The 23,650-nt window shown below is 35.6% G+C and overlaps 1 protein-coding gene across 1 annotated transcript; it reads right to left on the bottom strand.

Moving 5' to 3' along the window:
• Positions 1 to 611: 611 nt before the first annotated feature.
• On the bottom strand, positions 612 to 23,604 carry LOC123694184 (ubiquitin-conjugating enzyme E2 W). The gene is made up of 6 exons (XM_045639531.1): positions 23,224 to 23,604; positions 22,854 to 22,945; positions 21,570 to 21,672; positions 2,539 to 2,694; positions 1,800 to 1,875; positions 612 to 1,352 (listed from the first exon to the last, which is right to left on the bottom strand). Exons 1-6 carry the CDS (start codon positions 23,245 to 23,247, stop codon positions 1,339 to 1,341), a joined length of 465 nt encoding a protein of 154 aa, XP_045495487.1. The 5' UTR covers positions 23,248 to 23,604; the 3' UTR covers positions 612 to 1,338.
• Positions 23,605 to 23,650: the final 46 nt, after the last annotated feature.

Genomic DNA, 23,650 nt, shown 5'->3' with positions numbered 1-23,650 from the left:
GTTATGCGATTTTTCGTATTTTCGGAGTTATGACGTTTTTTTCAATTTAATAAGGCCCGTAAAAAAATAAAATCACATAAAAAAGGTTCTCGTTTGGCTTTTAAAAACTTGCTCTATCTATCAGGTAGCTACCCTGAAAATTTCATTTTATTATTCAGAAGGCTTCAATCGAAAAATTGAAATCTAAATGTGGTAAGTGCAAAAATTGAATTAACACGATGATTAACAAAAACAAATTAAAACCAATAAAAAGGTGTTTAATAACCAGAAATTTTTAAAATAACCCCGCTGTTGCTCAATGTAAGTGTGACATCACCAAAAAAGTTGTCTTTTAAATGACGTCACCATGAGTTAAAATATCATCGTACTCGGCGATAGGTGAAAAATTGAAAAAAAACGTCATATCTCCGAAAATACGAAAAATCGCATAACATACATGGGGGTGATTCGGATAGCTCTCTAGGTCCTCTACCTCCCAGCTTCCGTTCATCACTACTTTTTGGGACACCCTGTATATTTTAATATATTAGATGGTAGGAAGTAAAGGGCGAGGTCTCAAGTTTTCTCAGCATCGAATCTAGATTTTATTGTCCGTAAAAGGAACCAAAGAGATGATTGAATAATTTATTGAACTTTTATAACCTATAATACATTTATTCATAACTGACTGCTTCACTTATACATTTCATCAAATTTGCCGTTTACAATTTGAGATGGGCGATCGCAAAATCATTTCTATAATATTTCACAGTCGATTTCAATTATTTACGCTCGTTGTTTTGTGAGCCAATTGTTATTTGTAACGCATTCTCTGCATTATATAAAGCAATATATGATTGAAAATTTTTAAGCCGTCGGTAGGTAACTTTTTAGAAAAATTATTGCGTTTTTATTAAAGTTGTAAAAGTTTAAAATTGACCGTTAACATCGTAGCAATAGGCAATAGCCAAGCTCTTGTACACATAATTTGTCGAATATTCTTTACAGACTAAACAAGCACACAAAAATAAAAAATTGTACTTTTAAAATCTCGCTCCATTACACACGAATCGATTTCCGCTTTCGCCCATCTCCACAATAAATTCTATTAAGCATTTCCAATCGCAAAATAATTATCTACACAAAATTTTCAAGCATCGAACCACAGAGCACAAACGTCAAATCCATTTGACACTGACATTCCATTTGGCGGCAAAATAGATAAAATAATTTAGCACAGCCGCCTATAAAATCGCACCGTCCGTCCGTATATACATAACATTATATGTTAACATTATCGATAACACTTATCACAAGTTCACGTTTATCGTCCATGCTCGATATAGCAAGCAAACGGTGTTACACTGAGTCGTCTGAAAACGAAAAATTAGACATGTTAGTTTCTGTTAATTGGATAAAGATTAAAATTATTTTCATTTTTGCAAGGTTTTCTAAAAACTGACCTATTTCCCTACTAGCCTATAAAAGCAAATTGATTAATGTGACGATTATCAAGAGATACGGATTAAGATAAGAGATAAACGAACATTTACATAATGGTACAATCGTCAATTTGACATGGCCTGCATAAATTAATGTAATATACAACTTTTAATATTACATATTTTATCCCGTTTATTTTAAGTTATTTATTCTACAATTATCTTTTCAATTAACAATCATTACATTGATTATAGCATTTCGGTTGAAGCAAAAATTGTTAAAAGTTGATTCGGTAATAAATATGTAAGTATTAACAACTCATTTTATTATAATATGGTTCATTTAAAATTTAATTTTATAAATGTTGCCTCACTCACCGTGGTACCACCATTTTGTTTTCTTAGGATTTTTATTGCATGTTTTTACGTAAAATGAATTATCCGGCGGTCGTTTCTGAAAAATTTACAAAATGTCATGATTATTTTCAGTTAATTTTGTTGCAGTAATTTCTAGTGTCTTTTTGGTAAAAAATTTTCAATTTCATAATTAAGTTAGGTACTATAAAAATACATATTCCATAGTTAGGTAAGAATTTATGGGTTTGGTGCGATGTTTATAGACAAACAATGACAAATATGACAAAAAAGTATTTCACTTTTCACTAGCATGAATTCATAATTCATATTTCACGCTAAATCAGTCTTAAATTCTCACCTTCTCTTAACACTTTACAGCTACTACGAAGAATAGACACTAAAGTTTCGAACATAACTCGGAGACCACTGGCGACTAGTCGAATATTTTTTTTTAAATTTCGAACAGTAATAATTAAAAAAAAACCAACAGTTTCTCACCTTCTCTTTACAGCTTCTAAAGCGCGAAAGACAAACAGCCGGACTGCACGGAGAGCGCGGGCGACCAGTCGAACACTTTTTTATTTGAAGTGAAACTTCTTTAGGCGCGTTAAGAGAAAAATTTCAAAGTCGCGTCATTGCAATATACAGTCACGTCATGGAGCAAGCGGACGATTTTGTTATATTTGAATATTGCCAAAGAAGTTTCACTTCTGACACGTGTGCTCGGCACACACGCTCTTTTAATTTTTTCAAGCCTCACCTTCTCTTTACAGCTACTAAGCATAGACACGATAGACAGACAGACGGACTGCACGGAGAGCGCCGGCGACCAGTCGTCGGTGAGTATCGACAGGCAGATGTGCCCGTTCGAGTACACGTGCGGGTGCACCGGGATGTTGTTGCCTACGAACGTTACCTGCAACGATGCACGCACTTGAGATTAGAAACTGTCTTATCACAAAAAACTTTAGACAGAGTTTAACTTTAAGCGCGGGTTCTCTTTAATCTAGTTTTGTAGTATTTCACATAAAGACAACTAAAGTGACAGATCCCTGGTTTAAAGTTAGACTGTGTTTAAATTGTTTTGTGGTAAGACAATAAATTATGACATGCCAATAGGCTGTAAACTAAAGAGATAAATAAATGAAGAAGTTGTTTTTATTTCATAACTTACGAACGATGACGGTAGCCTTAAATAAGAGAGCTTTGTTTATTCGAAAATTCATAGTTATCGAATACCAACTTAGTTTCAATTATAATTGGGAGGAAGAAAATTCGTACTGGAAAAAGGTCTAATTGACCAAATCGCGGGTTTAAGTTAATTAAATAAATAAATAGCGTTTATAACTTTTAACCATTTGTGCGTAAAAGATCTAGTTTTTTATATGCGAGTTATTTGAAATGCGATCTCGTATTGAAAAGCATGACAGCATCAATACGTATGTAGGTACTTACTACTTAAATAGCTGAGACGCAAATACAAATTTGTATGCGATACAGAACCGCCTGATAAGAATCTAGGATTAGAGCGACAAAGTTGACGCCGTGAAGCGTCGAACTATTCTGAGCCTAATTTATAGGCTTACGATTAATACAGGCTTATAGAACTTATTTGCGTTTATGCTAAAACATACACGGTATAAAGATTTAATTTGTCTATTGGAAATGTCAATAGACACACATTGGAAAAATGTTCATAGCAAGCATTAAATCCAAATAAATGTGACCAAAACATGAATGGAAAAACTGGTATCATATAATATTCAAGAAAACATATAAAACAAGCGTATTTCAATCAATAGTCTAGCACTAGTGACTAAGCAATGGGCGTTTTTCCATTACCCGGCCCGGCACCGGCACCGGCGCCGTGCCGTTGCCGGGGAAGCAAAAATGTATGAAAATGTATGGCTCGCTTTTTCACTTACCGGCGCCGGCGCCGGCACGGCATTGAGTCCTGCCGGCGCCGTCGCCGTCGCCGGGGCAGCAAGCTTCCCACTTGTGCCGGCCGGCAAAATTGCTTAAGTATTGCATATTTATATGAATTGTCATATCAGTACTGTACCACAGTGGTACTACCACTCACCGGGCGTAAACCGGCATCGACACCGGCGCAATGGAAAAACGAAGTCCCGGTGCCGGTACCGGTCCCCGACCATGCCATTGCCGTGCCGGAGCCGGGCCGGGTAATGGAAAAACGCACAATCAATGCTCATCATGTGATTCTAGTAAAGTGACAATTCAAACGATTGGAAGTGCAAACGCATTCATATTTAGACTAGTTTTTTTAGAATTAAATGAGCGATGGTCATTTGATATTTATTTGGATTTTAATATTATTTATGTACTTTATTTTAATATTAATTAATGTCAGTCAGGTTAAAGTGAGAAATGTCACCGAAAAAAATTATATTTTACATTACAGGGTGGCTCTGAAATACGTTGACAACTTATTTTACGATTTATTTTATTTTTCTTTTATTCAGTATATCTGTGACTACTTTATAATAAAAATACAGTATTATTTTAATGTAAATATCTATTTATTTTCAAAATAACCACCTTTAGCTTTAATACAAAGGCTTAAACGTTTTCTGAAGTTTTCGACGATTTTCCGTACCTCCTCTTCAGATATTTTGTCCCACTCACGAGTAAGTGTTGCCTTCAGCGCGTCTACACTTCTGTGTGATGTTGCACAGGCCTTCGCCTCTAGAATTGACCATACGCTGAAATCCATTCGATTAAGGTCTGATGAAAATGGAGGCCATTCCTTGGAACTTATGAACTCTGGGAAATGGTCCATACATCACTACTGTACATTTGAGGCCCTGTGAGATGCAGCAGAGTCATGTTGAAAAGTCCACGGTTGGTCACCGAAGTGCTACTGGCTCCAAGGAAGAACTACACTCTCTAAAATATCGCGTCGGTTTATTTCTTGATTCATTTTCACACCTTTTTTTACGAAAACGAGAGGAGTTTTGCCTGTTGAGCAAATGCCACGCCAAACCATGACTGAATCCGGTCTATGCCGATGGGGGATAATTGCTGTGGCTCCAGGGCGACTAGAAGAGTAAACTTTATCGTTTTGGCGGTTATGAGACTGTTCAATCTGAAAATTTTTTTCATCGGTGAAAAAAATATTTTTCCACGCTTCACCAGCGGAGCGCGCTTTCAGTAAGCGACATCTTTCAAGGCGTATTTTTTTATCTTTATCATCCAACCGCTGCGCTTTTCGAAGCTTGTATGCTGTTAACTTGAGCTCATTTTTAACAACTCGTTGTAACGTTGAATGACTTACACCTAAATCTCGAGCCATTTTTCTTACCTTGGCTTGTGAATTGCGGGTCTATCTTTGTTTGACGATATGTCGAAGCCTAGGCGTCGTTACAGTTCTTTTTCTGCCTCTTCCCAGACAGTTACCAAGATGGCCAAGCTCATCGTAGCGTTTAATAGCAGAAGAAACTAACTGCCGACTGATACTGAGAAGTCACACTATCGCACACTGCCGCTTACCAGCCTCATATAAGGATATTATTGCACCTCGTTGAGCAGACATAGTAAAAATGACTAATTTTTAATTTATTCTCTTCACAAATAACTTTAAGTTGGCGCCAAAACATGTGAAAATAATAATTAAAAAACAAAAGCAACGCAGCATGTCCCATTTTTGAAATTTATTATTTTGAAATTTGTCAACGTAATTTAGAACCACCCTGTACAATCAAAATTCTCGTTGTTTTTCAAATGTATATAGTGCATAACATTTTTTACAGCAAACAAAGTCAAAAACTAAGGATAAATGATGCTATGCGGATAAAACTACGAGAAAGTATGTCATGGTTATGTCGAGAAAAAAAAAACAATTGATTTGCTTACATTTCATAATTCGAAGTATTAAGAATGCATCAGCTAATAGGTACATAATACATATTATACATTTTGTTAGTTTATATACTTTTGTTAATTTTAGTAGTACATTTAGGTATAATTTAATTAATTTTTACATTTATTTCATAGGTCTCATAAATTAAATTGTCAGTCAAACAAAAACTAAAAAACATGAATAGGCACAATAAAACAAATAAATAATTCCGTTACGCATTTTTACGTAAGCAACATCGTCCACTAAAAGCAAACACGCGTCAGCCACAAGGCTATAAACTACAACATAATAACATTAAGTTACATAGTCGTGATTACATCTTCAATAATGCAAACATTACATCACAGAGAACCGACTCGTAAAAATAGATGCACATTCTATTAGATCGTATTTGTTTGACCATCCAATGATGTAACTATGTATTTGACGTCAATTTTGTAAGTTTTGCATATTTCGAGACTTTTGATATAGATATTTTAAATAATTGTATAAATTAACACCGACCGCTCACAGCAATGGCGCTGCCCTCACGAGAACGGCCCATGAGTAGGAACCGAGCGGCGTTGTGTGCGTGCGTACGTACATAAACGGGGGGCGTGGCCAAGCACTACGCCATGCACGTCCTCAAACGGCGCGATATACCTTTGTTCGAAGATAACATACCTACTTCTCTCTTTTTACTATGCTTTTATTTCAATATACGGTGCGTTGTTACGAAATTATCAAAGCTTATTATGGTACATAGATAACAGCTGATATGTAGACATACACAAAATTTGTTTATGTTTCCGTGGGTATGAATTTACGTAAGTTTAAAAACTGGAGAAGAAATTGAACCCAGAAATTGTGTGACCTGCTTTTATTCCGAAAATTTGTAGTTGTTCAATTACATTTAGAACACGATATTTTTCTTGTTGTAAGCGTCCCACAAAAAAAAAGCAATATGAGTCGCCTAATAACGAAAAAGAATAGATGGGTGGGTACTGCGTAGATATCTATAAAAATGTTACTATTATAAGATACAGTTCAAAAGGTTTGTTAGGACATGCATGGTAAATAATAAATTAATATTATCATCGTGCGTCAGTCACATCTCCACTCGTTGAATAAATTGATAAAATGAGCGTTTGCGTAGAATATGTTAACTAACAACCACGCAATTCAAACGAGTCAATGTTTTCAGATCAATCGATAGTTTAACATTATTTACAGAACATAATATATTCCTATGGACAAAAATAAATAAAATAAAGGAAGATAAATTCTAGTGGTAACTTTTGTGACATAAAGAAACCTTTTTTAAAAACTACCGCCATAAATTATATAAATAGCTCCTATACCAACAATTAGTTACATAATGGTTTTTAAGTTCTCAATATAAATGTGTAACTATATTAGTGTTAATTTAGCAAACATTACTGTTAGTAACAATAACCTAGGGAATATTTTGATCGTGCTAGGGGATTTAAAATAGTCCTTCCAAGAGGCCAATGCAAAATATTTACTTTACAACGAGAATATTATAAGTATGGTATTGCTATGCGACCTATGTATGTAAACAACATAACTTCTGTATTTGCTAGACATACTCGTTAGATCTACAGTGTTACGTTTGAGACCACATAGATGCGAGATTGAAAACGAAACTGTTGGCTCCATTGACAGAAGGCCAAATATGTACTTTATAATCCTGCATATTTTTTCAGGAAAAGGTGTACGTACCTACGCCTTTATCATAATCATTTATTTACAGCCTAGGAATCTACAGAACCAGCTAGACTGATTTTGTGTAACTGGGTAAAAATAGTCTTTGTGCTACTGTAGACAGATTATGTACTGTAGACAGACTATACAGATATAATATACATATTAGATAACCTATCAGTGTTCCAATTTTTAATACATCGATCAGATTAGGATTCGATGTTTTTGCGTGAAGTTTATCATTAATTTTCACGTTTATAGTATTAGTAGTAGGTATAATACTTAAGTATAGGATTGGATTTTACGAAATATGATCTCTTATGAAACCTATACTCTCGTATTTAAAGCTTACATGAAACACGTTCCGTGTCAGAAATTTCTAGTCAAACTTTGAAGTGCATTAAAGTTATTCGAAACACGTCGAAGCTGAACGTGCAACATAAGAAATTAAATGTACATTTGAGATTTCTTTTCCGGCTGATGCTATTACCAAAATCTATAGTCCTTAGTAACTATAGTTATTTTAAAGAACTATATAATCGTTTAACATTGATATTCTCCTATCTGATAATAGTACTTCTTTTGTGCTAATTTTATTTTAATGTATTGTTATGTGCAGTTCAATATTCCCATTGAATTTGCGATCTATTTGCAAAGAATGCTTATCGGGGGCATCTTTGAAATATCAATTACAATCTTAACTCATCTACGTATTCGTAAATGCAATAGAATAATAGAAACGACCTTTGGACCTTGCATCCATCTTAAGGTTTTGTCGAGATTACTCGAAGATTCTTTAAAAAATGTTCTGTAGCAGCAAATAGGTATATAAATCTTCATTTCGGTTCGGAAATTTCAAGTGCTGAAGAATAATTAGATAAATTAACAGAATGTATGAAGTGTACTGACCGTAATTGGACGATAATTGGTCACTGTACGCGTTAAAACATCGCAGTGTATACTCTAATTAGGTACAATGTACTGAGATCGCAGAAATATAAAGTTTTATTGGTATTTCGATATCTTTGCAGAATAATTTATTAATTATTTGTAACAATGAGAAGTGTTGCTTCCAAAATATGATACAATTTCTCTGCAAAGTTATGGACGAGGAAAACAGAGGCAAAAGCATCCTCAAAAGGATTAGGTAGTTTTAGAGGTCTTTCACTTCTACCAGCCTTTTTCTTACCAACTATTTGCGGAACGATATAGACATGTCAAGTTTTTAGGAAGGTTCGCAATTGGGAGCAGACACGAAAATCAACGCCAACGAAGAAATACATAATAAATATGGAAATCGAGAGATCAGCGAAGTGGAAAGCTTATAAATATGTCGCTATAAAAGTCTATTACGAGGCTATATAAGCTTCATGATTATTATTTTACTGCCTTCGTTTTACAAACATTGTTAGGATGATTTGAGTTTGTTTCAAAGGGCCTCAGATAGATATGTTACCATGGCAACAAATACCATACTCATCAGTGGATAATGTATGGCATTAAAGAAATTGGTTGGTTATTGATCTTCAGTTTAAGGATAAAGACCAGCTAGTAACATAACTATACCATACGAAGATAAGGCTCAACAGATATGATCATCACATTAATTACACTCGTAACTCTCGTAGGATAACCGTTCTATTGAAATCTATTACGTAATTTATATTTTTTGGTTTTTATGGCATTCAAATGCTTTATAAATATAAATTTATAAAGGATAGAAAAAATTCGATCACGAGGCGGGACTTGAACCCGCATCCTTCGCGCCATTCCGGGGCGGATGCCTAACCAACTCAGCCACTCGTGACCCGCCTGAGCAATCGAATTTATTCTATCCTTTCAGTTTTATGTGTCTTAAGGGACACACCGCGCGCCATCTATTGAGATGATTTAACAACCATTTCAACCAATATGAAGCACTTTTCAGTGAATACAATATTGTAACGATGGAACACGACCTTTTCTTGAATTTATATTTTTTGGTTTTTATGGCATTCAAATGCTTTATAAATATAAATTTATAAAGGATAGAAAAAATTCGATCACGAGGCGGGACTTGAACCCGCATCCTTCGCGCCATTCCGGGGCGGATGCCTAACCAACTCAGCCACTCGTGACCCGCCTGAGCAATCGAATTTATTCTATCCTTTCAGTTTTATGTGTCTTAAGGGACACACCGCGCGCCATCTATTGAGATGATTTAACAACCATTTCAACCAATATGAAGCACTTTTCAGTGAATACAATATTGTAACGATGGAACACGACCTTTTCTTGAATTTATATTTTTTGGTTTTTATGGCATTCAAATGCTTTATAAATATAAATTTATAAAGGATAGAAAAAATTCGATCACGAGGCGGGACTTGAACCCGCATCCTTCGCGCCATTCCGGGGCGGATGCCTAACCAACTCAGCCACTCGTGACCCGCCTGAGCAATCGAATTTATTCTATCCTTTCAGTTTTATGTGTCTTAAGGGACACACCGCGCGCCATCTATTGAGATGATTTAACAACCATTTCAACCAATATGAAGCACTTTTCAGTGAATACAATATTGTAACGATGGAACACGACCTTTTCTTGAATTTATATTTTTTGGTTTTTATGGCATTCAAATGCTTTATAAATATAAATTTATAAAGGATAGAAAAAATTCGATCACGAGGCGGGACTTGAACCCGCATCCTTCGCGCCATTCCGGGGCGGATGCCTAACCAACTCAGCCACTCGTGACCCGCCTGAGCAATCGAATTTATTCTATCCTTTCAGTTTTATGTGTCTTAAGGGACACACCGCGCGCCATCTATTGAGATGATTTAACAACCATTTCAACCAATATGAAGCACTTTTCAGTGAATACAATATTGTAACGATGGAACACGACCTTTTCTTGAATTTATATTTTTTGGTTTTTATGGCATTCAAATGCTTTATAAATATAAATTTATAAAGGATAGAAAAAATTCGATCACGAGGCGGGACTTGAACCCGCATCCTTCGCGCCATTCCGGGGCGGATGCCTAACCAACTCAGCCACTCGTGACCCGCCTGAGCAATCGAATTTATTCTATCCTTTCAGTTTTATGTGTCTTAAGGGACACACCGCGCGCCATCTATTGAGATGATTTAACAACCATTTCAACCAATATGAAGCACTTTTCAGTGAATACAATATTGTAACGATGGAACACGACCTTTTCTTGAATTTATATTTTTTGGTTTTTATGGCATTCAAATGCTTTATAAATATAAATTTATAAAGGATAGAAAAAATTCGATCACGAGGCGGGACTTGAACCCGCATCCTTCGCGCCATTCCGGGGCGGATGCCTAACCAACTCAGCCACTCGTGACCCGCCTGAGCAATCGAATTTATTCTATCCTTTCAGTTTTATGTGTCTTAAGGGACACACCGCGCGCCATCTATTGAGATGATTTAACAACCATTTCAACCAATATGAAGCACTTTTCAGTGAATACAATATTGTAACGATGGAACACGACCTTTTCTTGAATTTATATTTTTTGGTTTTTATGGCATTCAAATGCTTTATAAATATAAATTTATAAAGGATAGAAAAAATTCGATCACGAGGCGGGACTTGAACCCGCATCCTTCGCGCCATTCCGGGGCGGATGCCTAACCAACTCAGCCACTCGTGACCCGCCTGAGCAATCGAATTTATTCTATCCTTTCAGTTTTATGTGTCTTAAGGGACACACCGCGCGCCATCTATTGAGATGATTTAACAACCATTTCAACCAATATGAAGCACTTTTCAGTGAATACAATATTGTAACGATGGAACACGACCTTTTCTTGAATTTATATTTTTTGGTTTTTATGGCATTCAAATGCTTTATAAATATAAATTTATAAAGGATAGAAAAAATTCGATCACGAGGCGGGACTTGAACCCGCATCCTTCGCGCCATTCCGGGGCGGATGCCTAACCAACTCAGCCACTCGTGACCCGCCTGAGCAATCGAATTTATTCTATCCTTTCAGTTTTATGTGTCTTAAGGGACACACCGCGCGCCATCTATTGAGATGATTTAACAACCATTTCAACCAATATGAAGCACTTTTCAGTGAATACAATATTGTAACGATGGAACACGACCTTTTCTTGAATTTATATTTTTTGGTTTTTATGGCATTCAAATGCTTTATAAATATAAATTTATAAAGGATAGAAAAAATTCGATCACGAGGCGGGACTTGAACCCGCATCCTTCGCGCCATTCCGGGGCGGATGCCTAACCAACTCAGCCACTCGTGACCCGCCTGAGCAATCGAATTTATTCTATCCTTTCAGTTTTATGTGTCTTAAGGGACACACCGCGCGCCATCTATTGAGATGATTTAACAACCATTTCAACCAATATGAAGCACTTTTCAGTGAATACAATATTGTAACGATGGAACACGACCTTTTCTTGAATTTATATTTTTTGGTTTTTATGGCATTCAAATGCTTTATAAATATAAATTTATAAAGGATAGAAAAAATTCGATCACGAGGCGGGACTTGAACCCGCATCCTTCGCGCCATTCCGGGGCGGATGCCTAACCAACTCAGCCACTCGTGACCCGCCTGAGCAATCGAATTTATTCTATCCTTTCAGTTTTATGTGTCTTAAGGGACACACCGCGCGCCATCTATTGAGATGATTTAACAACCATTTCAACCAATATGAAGCACTTTTCAGTGAATACAATATTGTAACGATGGAACACGACCTTTTCTTGAATTTATATTTTTTGGTTTTTATGGCATTCAAATGCTTTATAAATATAAATTTATAAAGGATAGAAAAAATTCGATCACGAGGCGGGACTTGAACCCGCATCCTTCGCGCCATTCCGGGGCGGATGCCTAACCAACTCAGCCACTCGTGACCCGCCTGAGCAATCGAATTTATTCTATCCTTTCAGTTTTATGTGTCTTAAGGGACACACCGCGCGCCATCTATTGAGATGATTTAACAACCATTTCAACCAATATGAAGCACTTTTCAGTGAATACAATATTGTAACGATGGAACACGACCTTTTCTTGAATTTATATTTTTTGGTTTTTATGGCATTCAAATGCTTTATAAATATAAATTTATAAAGGATAGAAAAAATTCGATCACGAGGCGGGACTTGAACCCGCATCCTTCGCGCCATTCCGGGGCGGATGCCTAACCAACTCAGCCACTCGTGACCCGCCTGAGCAATCGAATTTATTCTATCCTTTCAGTTTTATGTGTCTTAAGGGACACACCGCGCGCCATCTATTGAGATGATTTAACAACCATTTCAACCAATATGAAGCACTTTTCAGTGAATACAATATTGTAACGATGGAACACGACCTTTTCTTGAATTTATATTTTTTGGTTTTTATGGCATTCAAATGCTTTATAAATATAAATTTATAAAGGATAGAAAAAATTCGATCACGAGGCGGGACTTGAACCCGCATCCTTCGCGCCATTCCGGGGCGGATGCCTAACCAACTCAGCCACTCGTGACCCGCCTGAGCAATCGAATTTATTCTATCCTTTCAGTTTTATGTGTCTTAAGGGACACACCGCGCGCCATCTATTGAGATGATTTAACAACCATTTCAACCAATATGAAGCACTTTTCAGTGAATACAATATTGTAACGATGGAACACGACCTTTTCTTGAATTTATATTTTTTGGTTTTTATGGCATTCAAATGCTTTATAAATATAAATTTATAAAGGATAGAAAAAATTCGATCACGAGGCGGGACTTGAACCCGCATCCTTCGCGCCATTCCGGGGCGGATGCCTAACCAACTCAGCCACTCGTGACCCGCCTGAGCAATCGAATTTATTCTATCCTTTCAGTTTTATGTGTCTTAAGGGACACACCGCGCGCCATCTATTGAGATGATTTAACAACCATTTCAACCAATATGAAGCACTTTTCAGTGAATACAATATTGTAACGATGGAACACGACCTTTTCTTGAATTTATATTTTTTGGTTTTTATGGCATTCAAATGCTTTATAAATATAAATTTATAAAGGATAGAAAAAATTCGATCACGAGGCGGGACTTGAACCCGCATCCTTCGCGCCATTCCGGGGCGGATGCCTAACCAACTCAGCCACTCGTGACCCGCCTGAGCAATCGAATTTATTCTATCCTTTCAGTTTTATGTGTCTTAAGGGACACACCGCGCGCCATCTATTGAGATGATTTAACAACCATTTCAACCAATATGAAGCACTTTTCAGTGAATACAATATTGTAACGATGGAACACGACCTTTTCTTGAATTTATATTTTTTGGTTTTTATGGCATTCAAATGCTTTATAAATATAAATTTATAAAGGATAGAAAAAATTCGATCACGAGGCGGGACTTGAACCCGCATCCTTCGCGCCATTCCGGGGCGGATGCCTAACCAACTCAGCCACTCGTGACCCGCCTGAGCAATCGAATTTATTCTATCCTTTCAGTTTTATGTGTCTTAAGGGACACACCGCGCGCCATCTATTGAGATGATTTAACAACCATTTCAACCAATATGAAGCACTTTTCAGTGAATACAATATTGTAACGATGGAACACGACCTTTTCTTGAATTTATATTTTTTGGTTTTTATGGCATTCAAATGCTTTATAAATATAAATTTATAAAGGATAGAAAAAATTCGATCACGAGGCGGGACTTGAACCCGCATCCTTCGCGCCATTCCGGGGCGGATGCCTAACCAACTCAGCCACTCGTGACCCGCCTGAGCAATCGAATTTATTCTATCCTTTCAGTTTTATGTGTCTTAAGGGACACACCGCGCGCCATCTATTGAGATGATTTAACAACCATTTCAACCAATATGAAGCACTTTTCAGTGAATACAATATTGTAACGATGGAACACGACCTTTTCTTGAATTTATATTTTTTGGTTTTTATGGCATTCAAATGCTTTATAAATATAAATTTATAAAGAATAGAAAAAATTCGATCACGAGGCGGGACTTGAACCCGCATCCTTCGCGCCATTCCGGGGCGGATGCCTAACCAACTCAGCCACTCGTGACCCGCCTGAGCAATCGAATTTATTCTATCCTTTCAGTTTTATGTGTCTTAAGGGACACACCGCGCGCCATCTATTGAGATGATTTAACAACCATTTCAACCAATATGAAGCACTTTTCAGTGAATACAATATTGTAACGATGGAACACGACCTTTTCTTGAATTTATATTTTTTGGTTTTTATGGCATTCAAATGCTTTATAAATATAAATTTATAAAGGATAGAAAAAATTCGATCACGAGGCGGGACTTGAACCCGCATCCTTCGCGCCATTCCGGGGCGGATGCCTAACCAACTCAGCCACTCGTGACCCGCCTGAGCAATCGAATTTATTCTATCCTTTCAGTTTTATGTGTCTTAAGGGACACACCGCGCGCCATCTATTGAGATGATTTAACAACCATTTCAACCAATATGAATTTATAAATTTATAAATTTATATTTATAAAGCATTTGAATGCCATAAAAACCAAAAAATATAAATTCAAGAAAAGGTCGTGTTCCATCGTTACAATATTGTATTCACTGAAAAGTGCTTCATATTGGTTGAAATGGTTGTTAAATCATCTCAATAGATGGCGCGCGGTGTGTCCCTTAAGACACATAAAACTGAAAGGATAGAATAAATTCGATTGCTCAGGCGGGTCACGAGTGGCTGAGTTGGTTAGGCATCCGCCCCGGAATGGCGCGAAGGATGCGGGTTCAAGTCCCGCCTCGTGATCGAATTTTTTCTATCCTTTATAAATTTATATTTATAAAGCATTTGAATGCCATAAAAACCAAAAAATATAAATTCAAGAAAAGGTCGTGTTCCATCGTTACAATATTGTATTCACTGAAAAGTGCTTCATATTGGTTGAAATGGTTGTTAAATCATCTCAATAGATGGCGCGCGGTGTGTCCCTTAAGACACATAAAACTGAAAGGATAGAATAAATTCGATTGCTCAGGCGGGTCACGAGTGGCTGAGTTGGTTAGGCATCCGCCCCGGAATGGCGCGAAGGATGCGGGTTCAAGTCCCGCCTCGTGATCGAATTTTTTCTATCCTTTATAAATTTATATTTATAAAGCATTTGAATGCCATAAAAACCAAAAAATATAAATTCAAGAAAAGGTCGTGTTCCATCGTTACAATATTGTATTCACTGAAAAGTGCTTCATATTGGTTGAAATGGTTGTTAAATCATCTCAATAGATGGCGCGCGGTGTGTCCCTTAAGACACATAAAACTGAAAGGATAGAATAAATTCGATTGCTCAGGCGGGTCACGAGTGGCTGAGTTGGTTAGGCATCCGCCCCGGAATGGCGCGAAGGATGCGGGTTCAAGTCCCGCCTCGTGATCGAATTTTTTCTATCCTTTATAAATTTATATTTATAAAGCATTTGAATGCCATAAAAACCAAAAAATATAAATTCAAGAAAAGGTCGTGTTCCATCGTTACAATATTGTATTCACTGAAAAGTGCTTCATATTGGTTGAAATGGTTGTTAAATCATCTCAATAGATGGCGCGCGGTGTGTCCCTTAAGACACATAAAACTGAAAGGATAGAATAAATTCGATTGCTCAGGCGGGTCACGAGTGGCTGAGTTGGTTAGGCATCCGCCCCGGAATGGCGCGAAGGATGCGGGTTCAAGTCCCGCCTCGTGATCGAATTTTTTCTATCCTTTATAAATTTATATTTATAAAGCATTTGAATGCCATAAAAACCAAAAAATATAAATTCAAGAAAAGGTCGTGTTCCATCGTTACAATATTGTATTCACTGAAAAGTGCTTCATATTGGTTGAAATGGTTGTTAAATCATCTCAATAGATGGCGCGCGGTGTGTCCCTTAAGACACATAAAACTGAAAGGATAGAATAAATTCGATTGCTCAGGCGGGTCACGAGTGGCTGAGTTGGTTAGGCATCCGCCCCGGAATGGCGCGAAGGATGCGGGTTCAAGTCCCGCCTCGTGATCGAATTTTTTCTATCCTTTATAAATTTATATTTATAAAGCATTTGAATGCCATAAAAACCAAAAAATATAAATTCAAGAAAAGGTCGTGTTCCATCGTTACAATATTGTATTCACTGAAAAGTGCTTCATATTGGTTGAAATGGTTGTTAAATCATCTCAATAGATGGCGCGCGGTGTGTCCCTTAAGACACATAAAACTGAAAGGATAGAATAAATTCGATTGCTCAGGCGGGTCACGAGTGGCTGAGTTGGTTAGGCATCCGCCCCGGAATGGCGCGAAGGATGCGGGTTCAAGTCCCGCCTCGTGATCGAATTTTTTCTATCCTTTATAAATTTATATTTATAAAGCATTTGAATGCCATAAAAACCAAAAAATATAAATTCAAGAAAAGGTCGTGTTCCATCGTTACAATATTGTATTCACTGAAAAGTGCTTCATATTGGTTGAAATGGTTGTTAAATCATCTCAATAGATGGCGCGCGGTGTGTCCCTTAAGACACATAAAACTGAAAGGATAGAATAAATTCGATTGCTCAGGCGGGTCACGAGTGGCTGAGTTGGTTAGGCATCCGCCCCGGAATGGCGCGAAGGATGCGGGTTCAAGTCCCGCCTCGTGATCGAATTTTTTCTATCCTTTATAAATTTATATTTATAAAGCATTTGAATGCCATAAAAACCAAAAAATATAAATTCAAGAAAAGGTCGTGTTCCATCGTTACAATATTGTATTCACTGAAAAGTGCTTCATATTGGTTGAAATGGTTGTTAAATCATCTCAATAGATGGCGCGCGGTGTGTCCCTTAAGACACATAAAACTGAAAGGATAGAATAAATTCGATTGCTCAGGCGGGTCACGAGTGGCTGAGTTGGTTAGGCATCCGCCCCGGAATGGCGCGAAGGATGCGGGTTCAAGTCCCGCCTCGTGATCGAATTTTTTCTATCCTTTATAAATTTATATTTATAAAGCATTTGAATGCCATAAAAACCAAAAAATATAAATTCAAGAAAAGGTCGTGTTCCATCGTTACAATATTGTATTCACTGAAAAGTGCTTCATATTGGTTGAAATGGTTGTTAAATCATCTCAATAGATGGCGCGCGGTGTGTCCCTTAAGACACATAAAACTGAAAGGATAGAATAAATTCGATTGCTCAGGCGGGTCACGAGTGGCTGAGTTGGTTAGGCATCCGCCCCGGAATGGCGCGAAGGATGCGGGTTCAAGTCCCGCCTCGTGATCGAATTTTTTCTATCCTTTATAAATTTATATTTATAAAGCATTTGAATGCCATAAAAACCAAAAAATATAAATTCAAGAAAAGGTCGTGTTCCATCGTTACAATATTGTATTCACTGAAAAGTGCTTCATATTGGTTGAAATGGTTGTTAAATCATCTCAATAGATGGCGCGCGGTGTGTCCCTTAAGACACATAAAACTGAAAGGATAGAATAAATTCGATTGCTCAGGCGGGTCACGAGTGGCTGAGTTGGTTAGGCATCCGCCCCGGAATGGCGCGAAGGATGCGGGTTCAAGTCCCGCCTCGTGATCGAATTTTTTCTATCCTTTATAAATTTATATTTATAAAGCATTTGAATGCCATAAAAACCAAAAAATATAAATTCAAGAAAAGGTCGTGTTCCATCGTTACAATATTGTATTCACTGAAAAGTGCTTCATATTGGTTGAAATGGTTGTTAAATCATCTCAATAGATGGCGCGCGGTGTGTCCCTTAAGACACATAAAACTGAAAGGATAGAATAAATTCGATTGCTCAGGCGGGTCACGAGTGGCTGAGTTGGTTAGGCATCCGCCCCGGAATGGCGCGAAGGATGCGGGTTCAAGTCCCGCCTCGTGATCGAATTTTTTCTATCCTTTATAAATTTATATTTATAAAGCATTTGAATGCCATAAAAACCAAAAAATATAAATTCAAGAAAAGGTCGTGTTCCATCGTTACAATATTGTATTCACTGAAAAGTGCTTCATATTGGTTGAAATGGTTGTTAAATCATCTCAATAGATGGCGCGCGGTGTGTCCCTTAAGACACATAAAACTGAAAGGATAGAATAAATTCGATTGCTCAGGCGGGTCACGAGTGGCTGAGTTGGTTAGGCATCCGCCCCGGAATGGCGCGAAGGATGCGGGTTCAAGTCCCGCCTCGTGATCGAATTTTTTCTATCCTTTATAAATTTATATCTATTACGTATTCCCACGGGCACGTATAATTGGCAAAAATCAATTTTGCAAATTAGTTGCTGAACAGTGTCAAAGCTTCTTAATCAAATGACAAAGGCTTGTAAGAACAAGTGCATCCGCATTTAATGGAATATCAAAAGGTACCCCTTTAGGAAGAGGATCCTTCCCTTCGTAAGGAGCAAATCATAACCTTCCTACAGCTAAGGGATGAAATATGAATGGACTAACTTTACGAAATAATGATTTGGCTTGAATAAGCCACCTTGATGTTTCTAAGAAATAAAGGAAACGATTAAAACAATTGCATCAATTAGGGTTGAAGATATTTATATACCTTCTGATTAAAATGTCCAAGACGATGGCCGAAGATGTTTCAGAACATCTGTAGTACAATAGACTAATTAAATTGATAAAAAAAATATCAATTATATGGAAAGTCACAAAAAAAATTTCTTATACTTAATTTCTTAAAAATTCCGACAGCATACAACTAGTTATTTAGGAGATTTGTCCGTAATCAGATTAGAAGCCTTGTGGATATAGTGAGATTAGTTTAATTTTGTAACCGAAATCTGTGAAGGATTTTCATTCTATTAATCTTCTTAACCAATTTATTTTGTATAACCTGGTAAAAAATAAATAAGATCGAATAAGGCTTATCGAACAGGATAGAAATCCTATATGTATTATTTTATAATATGCCTTTTGCCCTTCGTTTTTACTCCGCTTTTATTGGTCTTAGAGCGATGATAATAATGTTCCTCGATAAAAGGACGTAGTTCCTGAGATTAACGCGTTCACGCAAACAAATTAACGTGCTTCTTCAGCTTTATAACATCAGTACAGACAAGGATTTAAAACCATGTTTATTTTTATGTTAATGATTCCCATTGTCATACCATCATTGCAGAACACCAGGAAGGCTTATTTCAAGATCGGTGCAATCGTTTAATTATGTAGATAAAGAAGTATGTGTTTGTACGATTGAATAGATAAGTATCAAGGACTCGACCATTCATTAAACTTTTAATTAATGGCACCCATGGAAAATCATTAAATGGTCAAAGATTATGCAGCTATTAATGATATCTATATAAATAAATGGAAGAGCTATGTAAATTTGTGTACATGTGTCATGTAAGGGAGGAACTATTCAGAAAAAAAAAAAAAACTATTCAGAATATGAACGATCTGTTTCCTACTACTACTATAATATTATAAATGCGAAAGTTTGTGAGGATGTGTGTGTGTGTTTGTTACTCTCCGATTACAATGAAATTAAGACCACATATAGAGGGTAACATGGATTAACACATAGGATAGGTTTTATCCCGGAAATCCCACGGGAACAGGAACTATGCGGGTTTATCTTTGAAATCGCGGGCGAAGCCGCGGGCGGAAAGCTAGTTATCTATAAAGGAAATCAAAACATGAAGTTTGCGTCCTATGACTTGAACGTACTGAAGTTTGTTAGGAATGGAGATGTAGGTATAAGGTCTACCAGAATCTGATGGCATATTTATAATTAAGAAATAAAAGATTTTCATATGGCAATGTTATTTGACAACTATCAAATTGGTTGTCAAATTATTTGTCTTCTTTGGAATTGATGAATAATTTTTAGGATTTTGTCTAAAAAATCTTCGAAAATGTCGAAAAAGCCGCTGCAATCACAACAAGAGATGTTGTTTATAACGTGTATGGAAAAACATTCGATGAAGAAGGGTCAAACACATCACAATTTTCAATGTTGAATATTTTATTGGTAAATTGGACTTACCCGTTTTGATACTTAAAATTAAAAATATTATAAGTAGGTAACTATAATATTGTTTGTTGATTACAATATAATTTTATGAAAACTTATTACAAGAGTTTCCAATACGGCTATTCGTCAAGTCCAAGCTGTCCAAGTCAATTTGATATTGTGTGCATCTGTTAATACTTACGAAAAAAAAAAATAGTTTTTATTTATTTTATAAAAAAATTATTAGCATTATCTAGTTTTGATCTGCATTATCATTACATCCATATTTTTACATGGCATAATGATAATGAATATACAAATATAGGTATGTGTAAATAATAATATGTATAACATAGATAAAAGTAATATGTATATTATACATGTAAGTATGTACCTACATAATATTAAGTGGATATCTCATTATTAAGTACATTATTGTTCACTTATGTAATGTGACTAATGATGTTGAGGACAAAATAAAAAATAAGCAGTATCAAGATCGTTCAGTCCATTTTCCCTAGGGTTGCACACTCAAAATTTTGATTTCCCTTATTGCCATCAGATTCTGGTTTACCTATATGCTTTTGAATGCAAACAATTTTAACGACAAATTAACATAGTATGATGACAACCATAGCAACGAAGTTCGTACTTGTAGGATGCCTCTCAATTCTCACTACAAACTTTTAAAGCTTATTGTGAAATAATTTCTAATTGTGTATTGCAGTGAGAATCTCTTCAACTTAGCCTCTTGTTTATTATGGTTTAGAAAAATATGTTTATATCTAATGACATTCTATTTAATTGTTCGCATCTAATCAATAAATACTAATTAGAAACTTGAAGTGATCAACTCATTGCCCGTGGTGGTAATTAATAAACTAAACTGAATCTGTCCTATATCCTAACACAGGAATACAAGATGAATAGGAATTTTAATAATAATATTTTTATCTACCCACATTATAATCAAAAATATATCACTTTGTGACTTACATTTAATTTGTAAAATCAAACATGTAGGTATTTATATAAATAACTTGGGGTAGAGTGGCCATAGAAAGGTCCGAATGGAAGAGATTGGAGGAGGCCTTTTCCAACTCGCAAACGGACACGCAGAGATGGATCAAACCTACCATATATAATACATACATGTCTTCAAAAGTCTGATCAAAGGCTAATAATAATAAAATAAAATATAAAGATAAAAAAATGTCTTACCTCAGGTGAATCGAATGGGTATTTATTAGTAAATTTGAATTGCAATACAAATTTTTCCCCCTCATACAATGTGCCCGGTACACCTTCCATGTGAATTGTCCACCTGCGGAATAAAAACATCTATGATAAAACTATTATTTCATAAAATTATATTTACGCAAAAATTATGAAATTAATTTTTATACAAAATGCAAATGTTTGGGTGTTTTTATGGATAAATGTATGGTTGTTTGTTCCTGAATTATGCTAAAACTACTGAACCAATCTAAATGTTGGTAGAGATAGATTAAGGTCTGTCTGTATAAGTAAAATAGGCTTATCCCATGCTTCAAGTTAGGACCTTTTATTACAATATTAAAATGTATAACACAAAATTAAATGGTTGAAAACAAAAGTTGTGAAAGCAAAGTTAGTAAAATAAAACTAATTGGCTTAGTTGGTAGTGACCCTGCCTTCCAAGCCAGAGGTAGTGGGTTTGATTCTCACCCAGAGAAAATATTTGTGTGATGAACATGGATGTTTGCTCTGTGTTTGGGTGTTAATTATCTATTATTTAAAATTATATATGTATGTTTATCAGTCATCTGGTTTCCATAAAATAAGCAAAAGCTTAATATGGGATCAGATTGTGCCGTGTGTCAAAACTGTCTTGCAATATTTATTTATTTATTCAATGCAATAGGTATATTCTTAACATAAAAATATGGAAGATTATTGTTTTTTATTATTATTTTATTTTGCCAATAGGTGCGTGCACATTCCACACATTTTTTACTTTTTACAGAAATGTCTTCAAACAGAATACCTATAAATAAACATCATTAACTTTTAAATATTATAAATTCATATGTTCTTATTAGAGTCTGTTTAAATAAAAATAACACTTTGATTGGAATCTTTTAAAATTTTATTTCCTAATTAAGCCAGGTTTAACTATATATATTATCGTTATAGGACAATAAAATTTAAAATGCATACAACAAACCATAAATTAGATTTATTGTTACCTAACAATCTTATTACATTGCTACACATGTTAGTAAATTTCCATAGGTTACAAATATTAGAAAATCGTATTTAAAATTGGTCTGATAATAGAATTACAGATAAACCAAAACAATAACATCTCCTTTATGTTCCTTAAATTTATGATAAATTGAATGTTTTGGAACACAAAAAATATTATTTCTCCTTGCTGTCTCGCAATTATCATCGTAGATTAATAATTACATGTTATTAATGAATGATTTGTATGATGATAAAAGAGAAAAATAGGTCACTTACAGTGTTAGATTTTGGCTGGCTTGATCACCGTCTACCGACACTCCTGGTGGCGGTTCTTTCATTAGAGACATAAGTTCTTTCTGTAATCTCCTCTGTAACATCATAATCTATTCAATTATATTTATATCAAAATATAATGATATATTATAATCAACACCAGATATTCGACACAAAACAACAATACGAAAGTCTGACAAAATATCTATGAAGAAAACTGTCACAAAAGTAACTTTGAATTAATAATATTTAAAGTTGTGAAGTATTAATGAAATATCTACATAAAAAATGCCAATGAATGACTCGGACGTAAACCACACAATAAGTTAAAAAAGTTAAATGTGTTACGATATTTTGATTAAATTTTACAAACCTCCGACGGAGACATAGCCGCCATTATACCAATCCAATTTATTAATGTTGCCAATTAATATTAATAGTCTTGTAAATATTTGTAGACTTTGACATAATTATTTATTTATTAGATGAAAATGGCGAATTCACAGATTCATTCGTAGATTAATTATGAACACAGTTCCATTAAATATATTAAATGTATATTTTAAGCAATTGTGTAGGTACATAGCGATTAAAACAAAAAGTAAAATTATTCAACGCTTTTTTCCCGCTTGTAGGTCAACTCAATATGGCGCGTATGTTGAATACAATAATAAACAATCATTGAATGCTTGAGCAAATACTTTGAAATATTAAATCAAAGAACAATCTAACACCTATACAGTATCGCCACCACATCACACTATTATATCAAGCATTACTATTTCCGAAAGTTGGTTAAG

Source organism: Colias croceus, chromosome 9 (assembly GCF_905220415.1).
Source record: "Colias croceus chromosome 9, ilColCroc2.1".
Classification (NCBI taxonomy): domain Eukaryota; kingdom Metazoa; phylum Arthropoda; class Insecta; order Lepidoptera; family Pieridae; genus Colias; species Colias croceus.
Note: the sequence above shows the minus strand (reverse complement) of the source record. Positions and strands in the feature narration are given on the sequence as shown.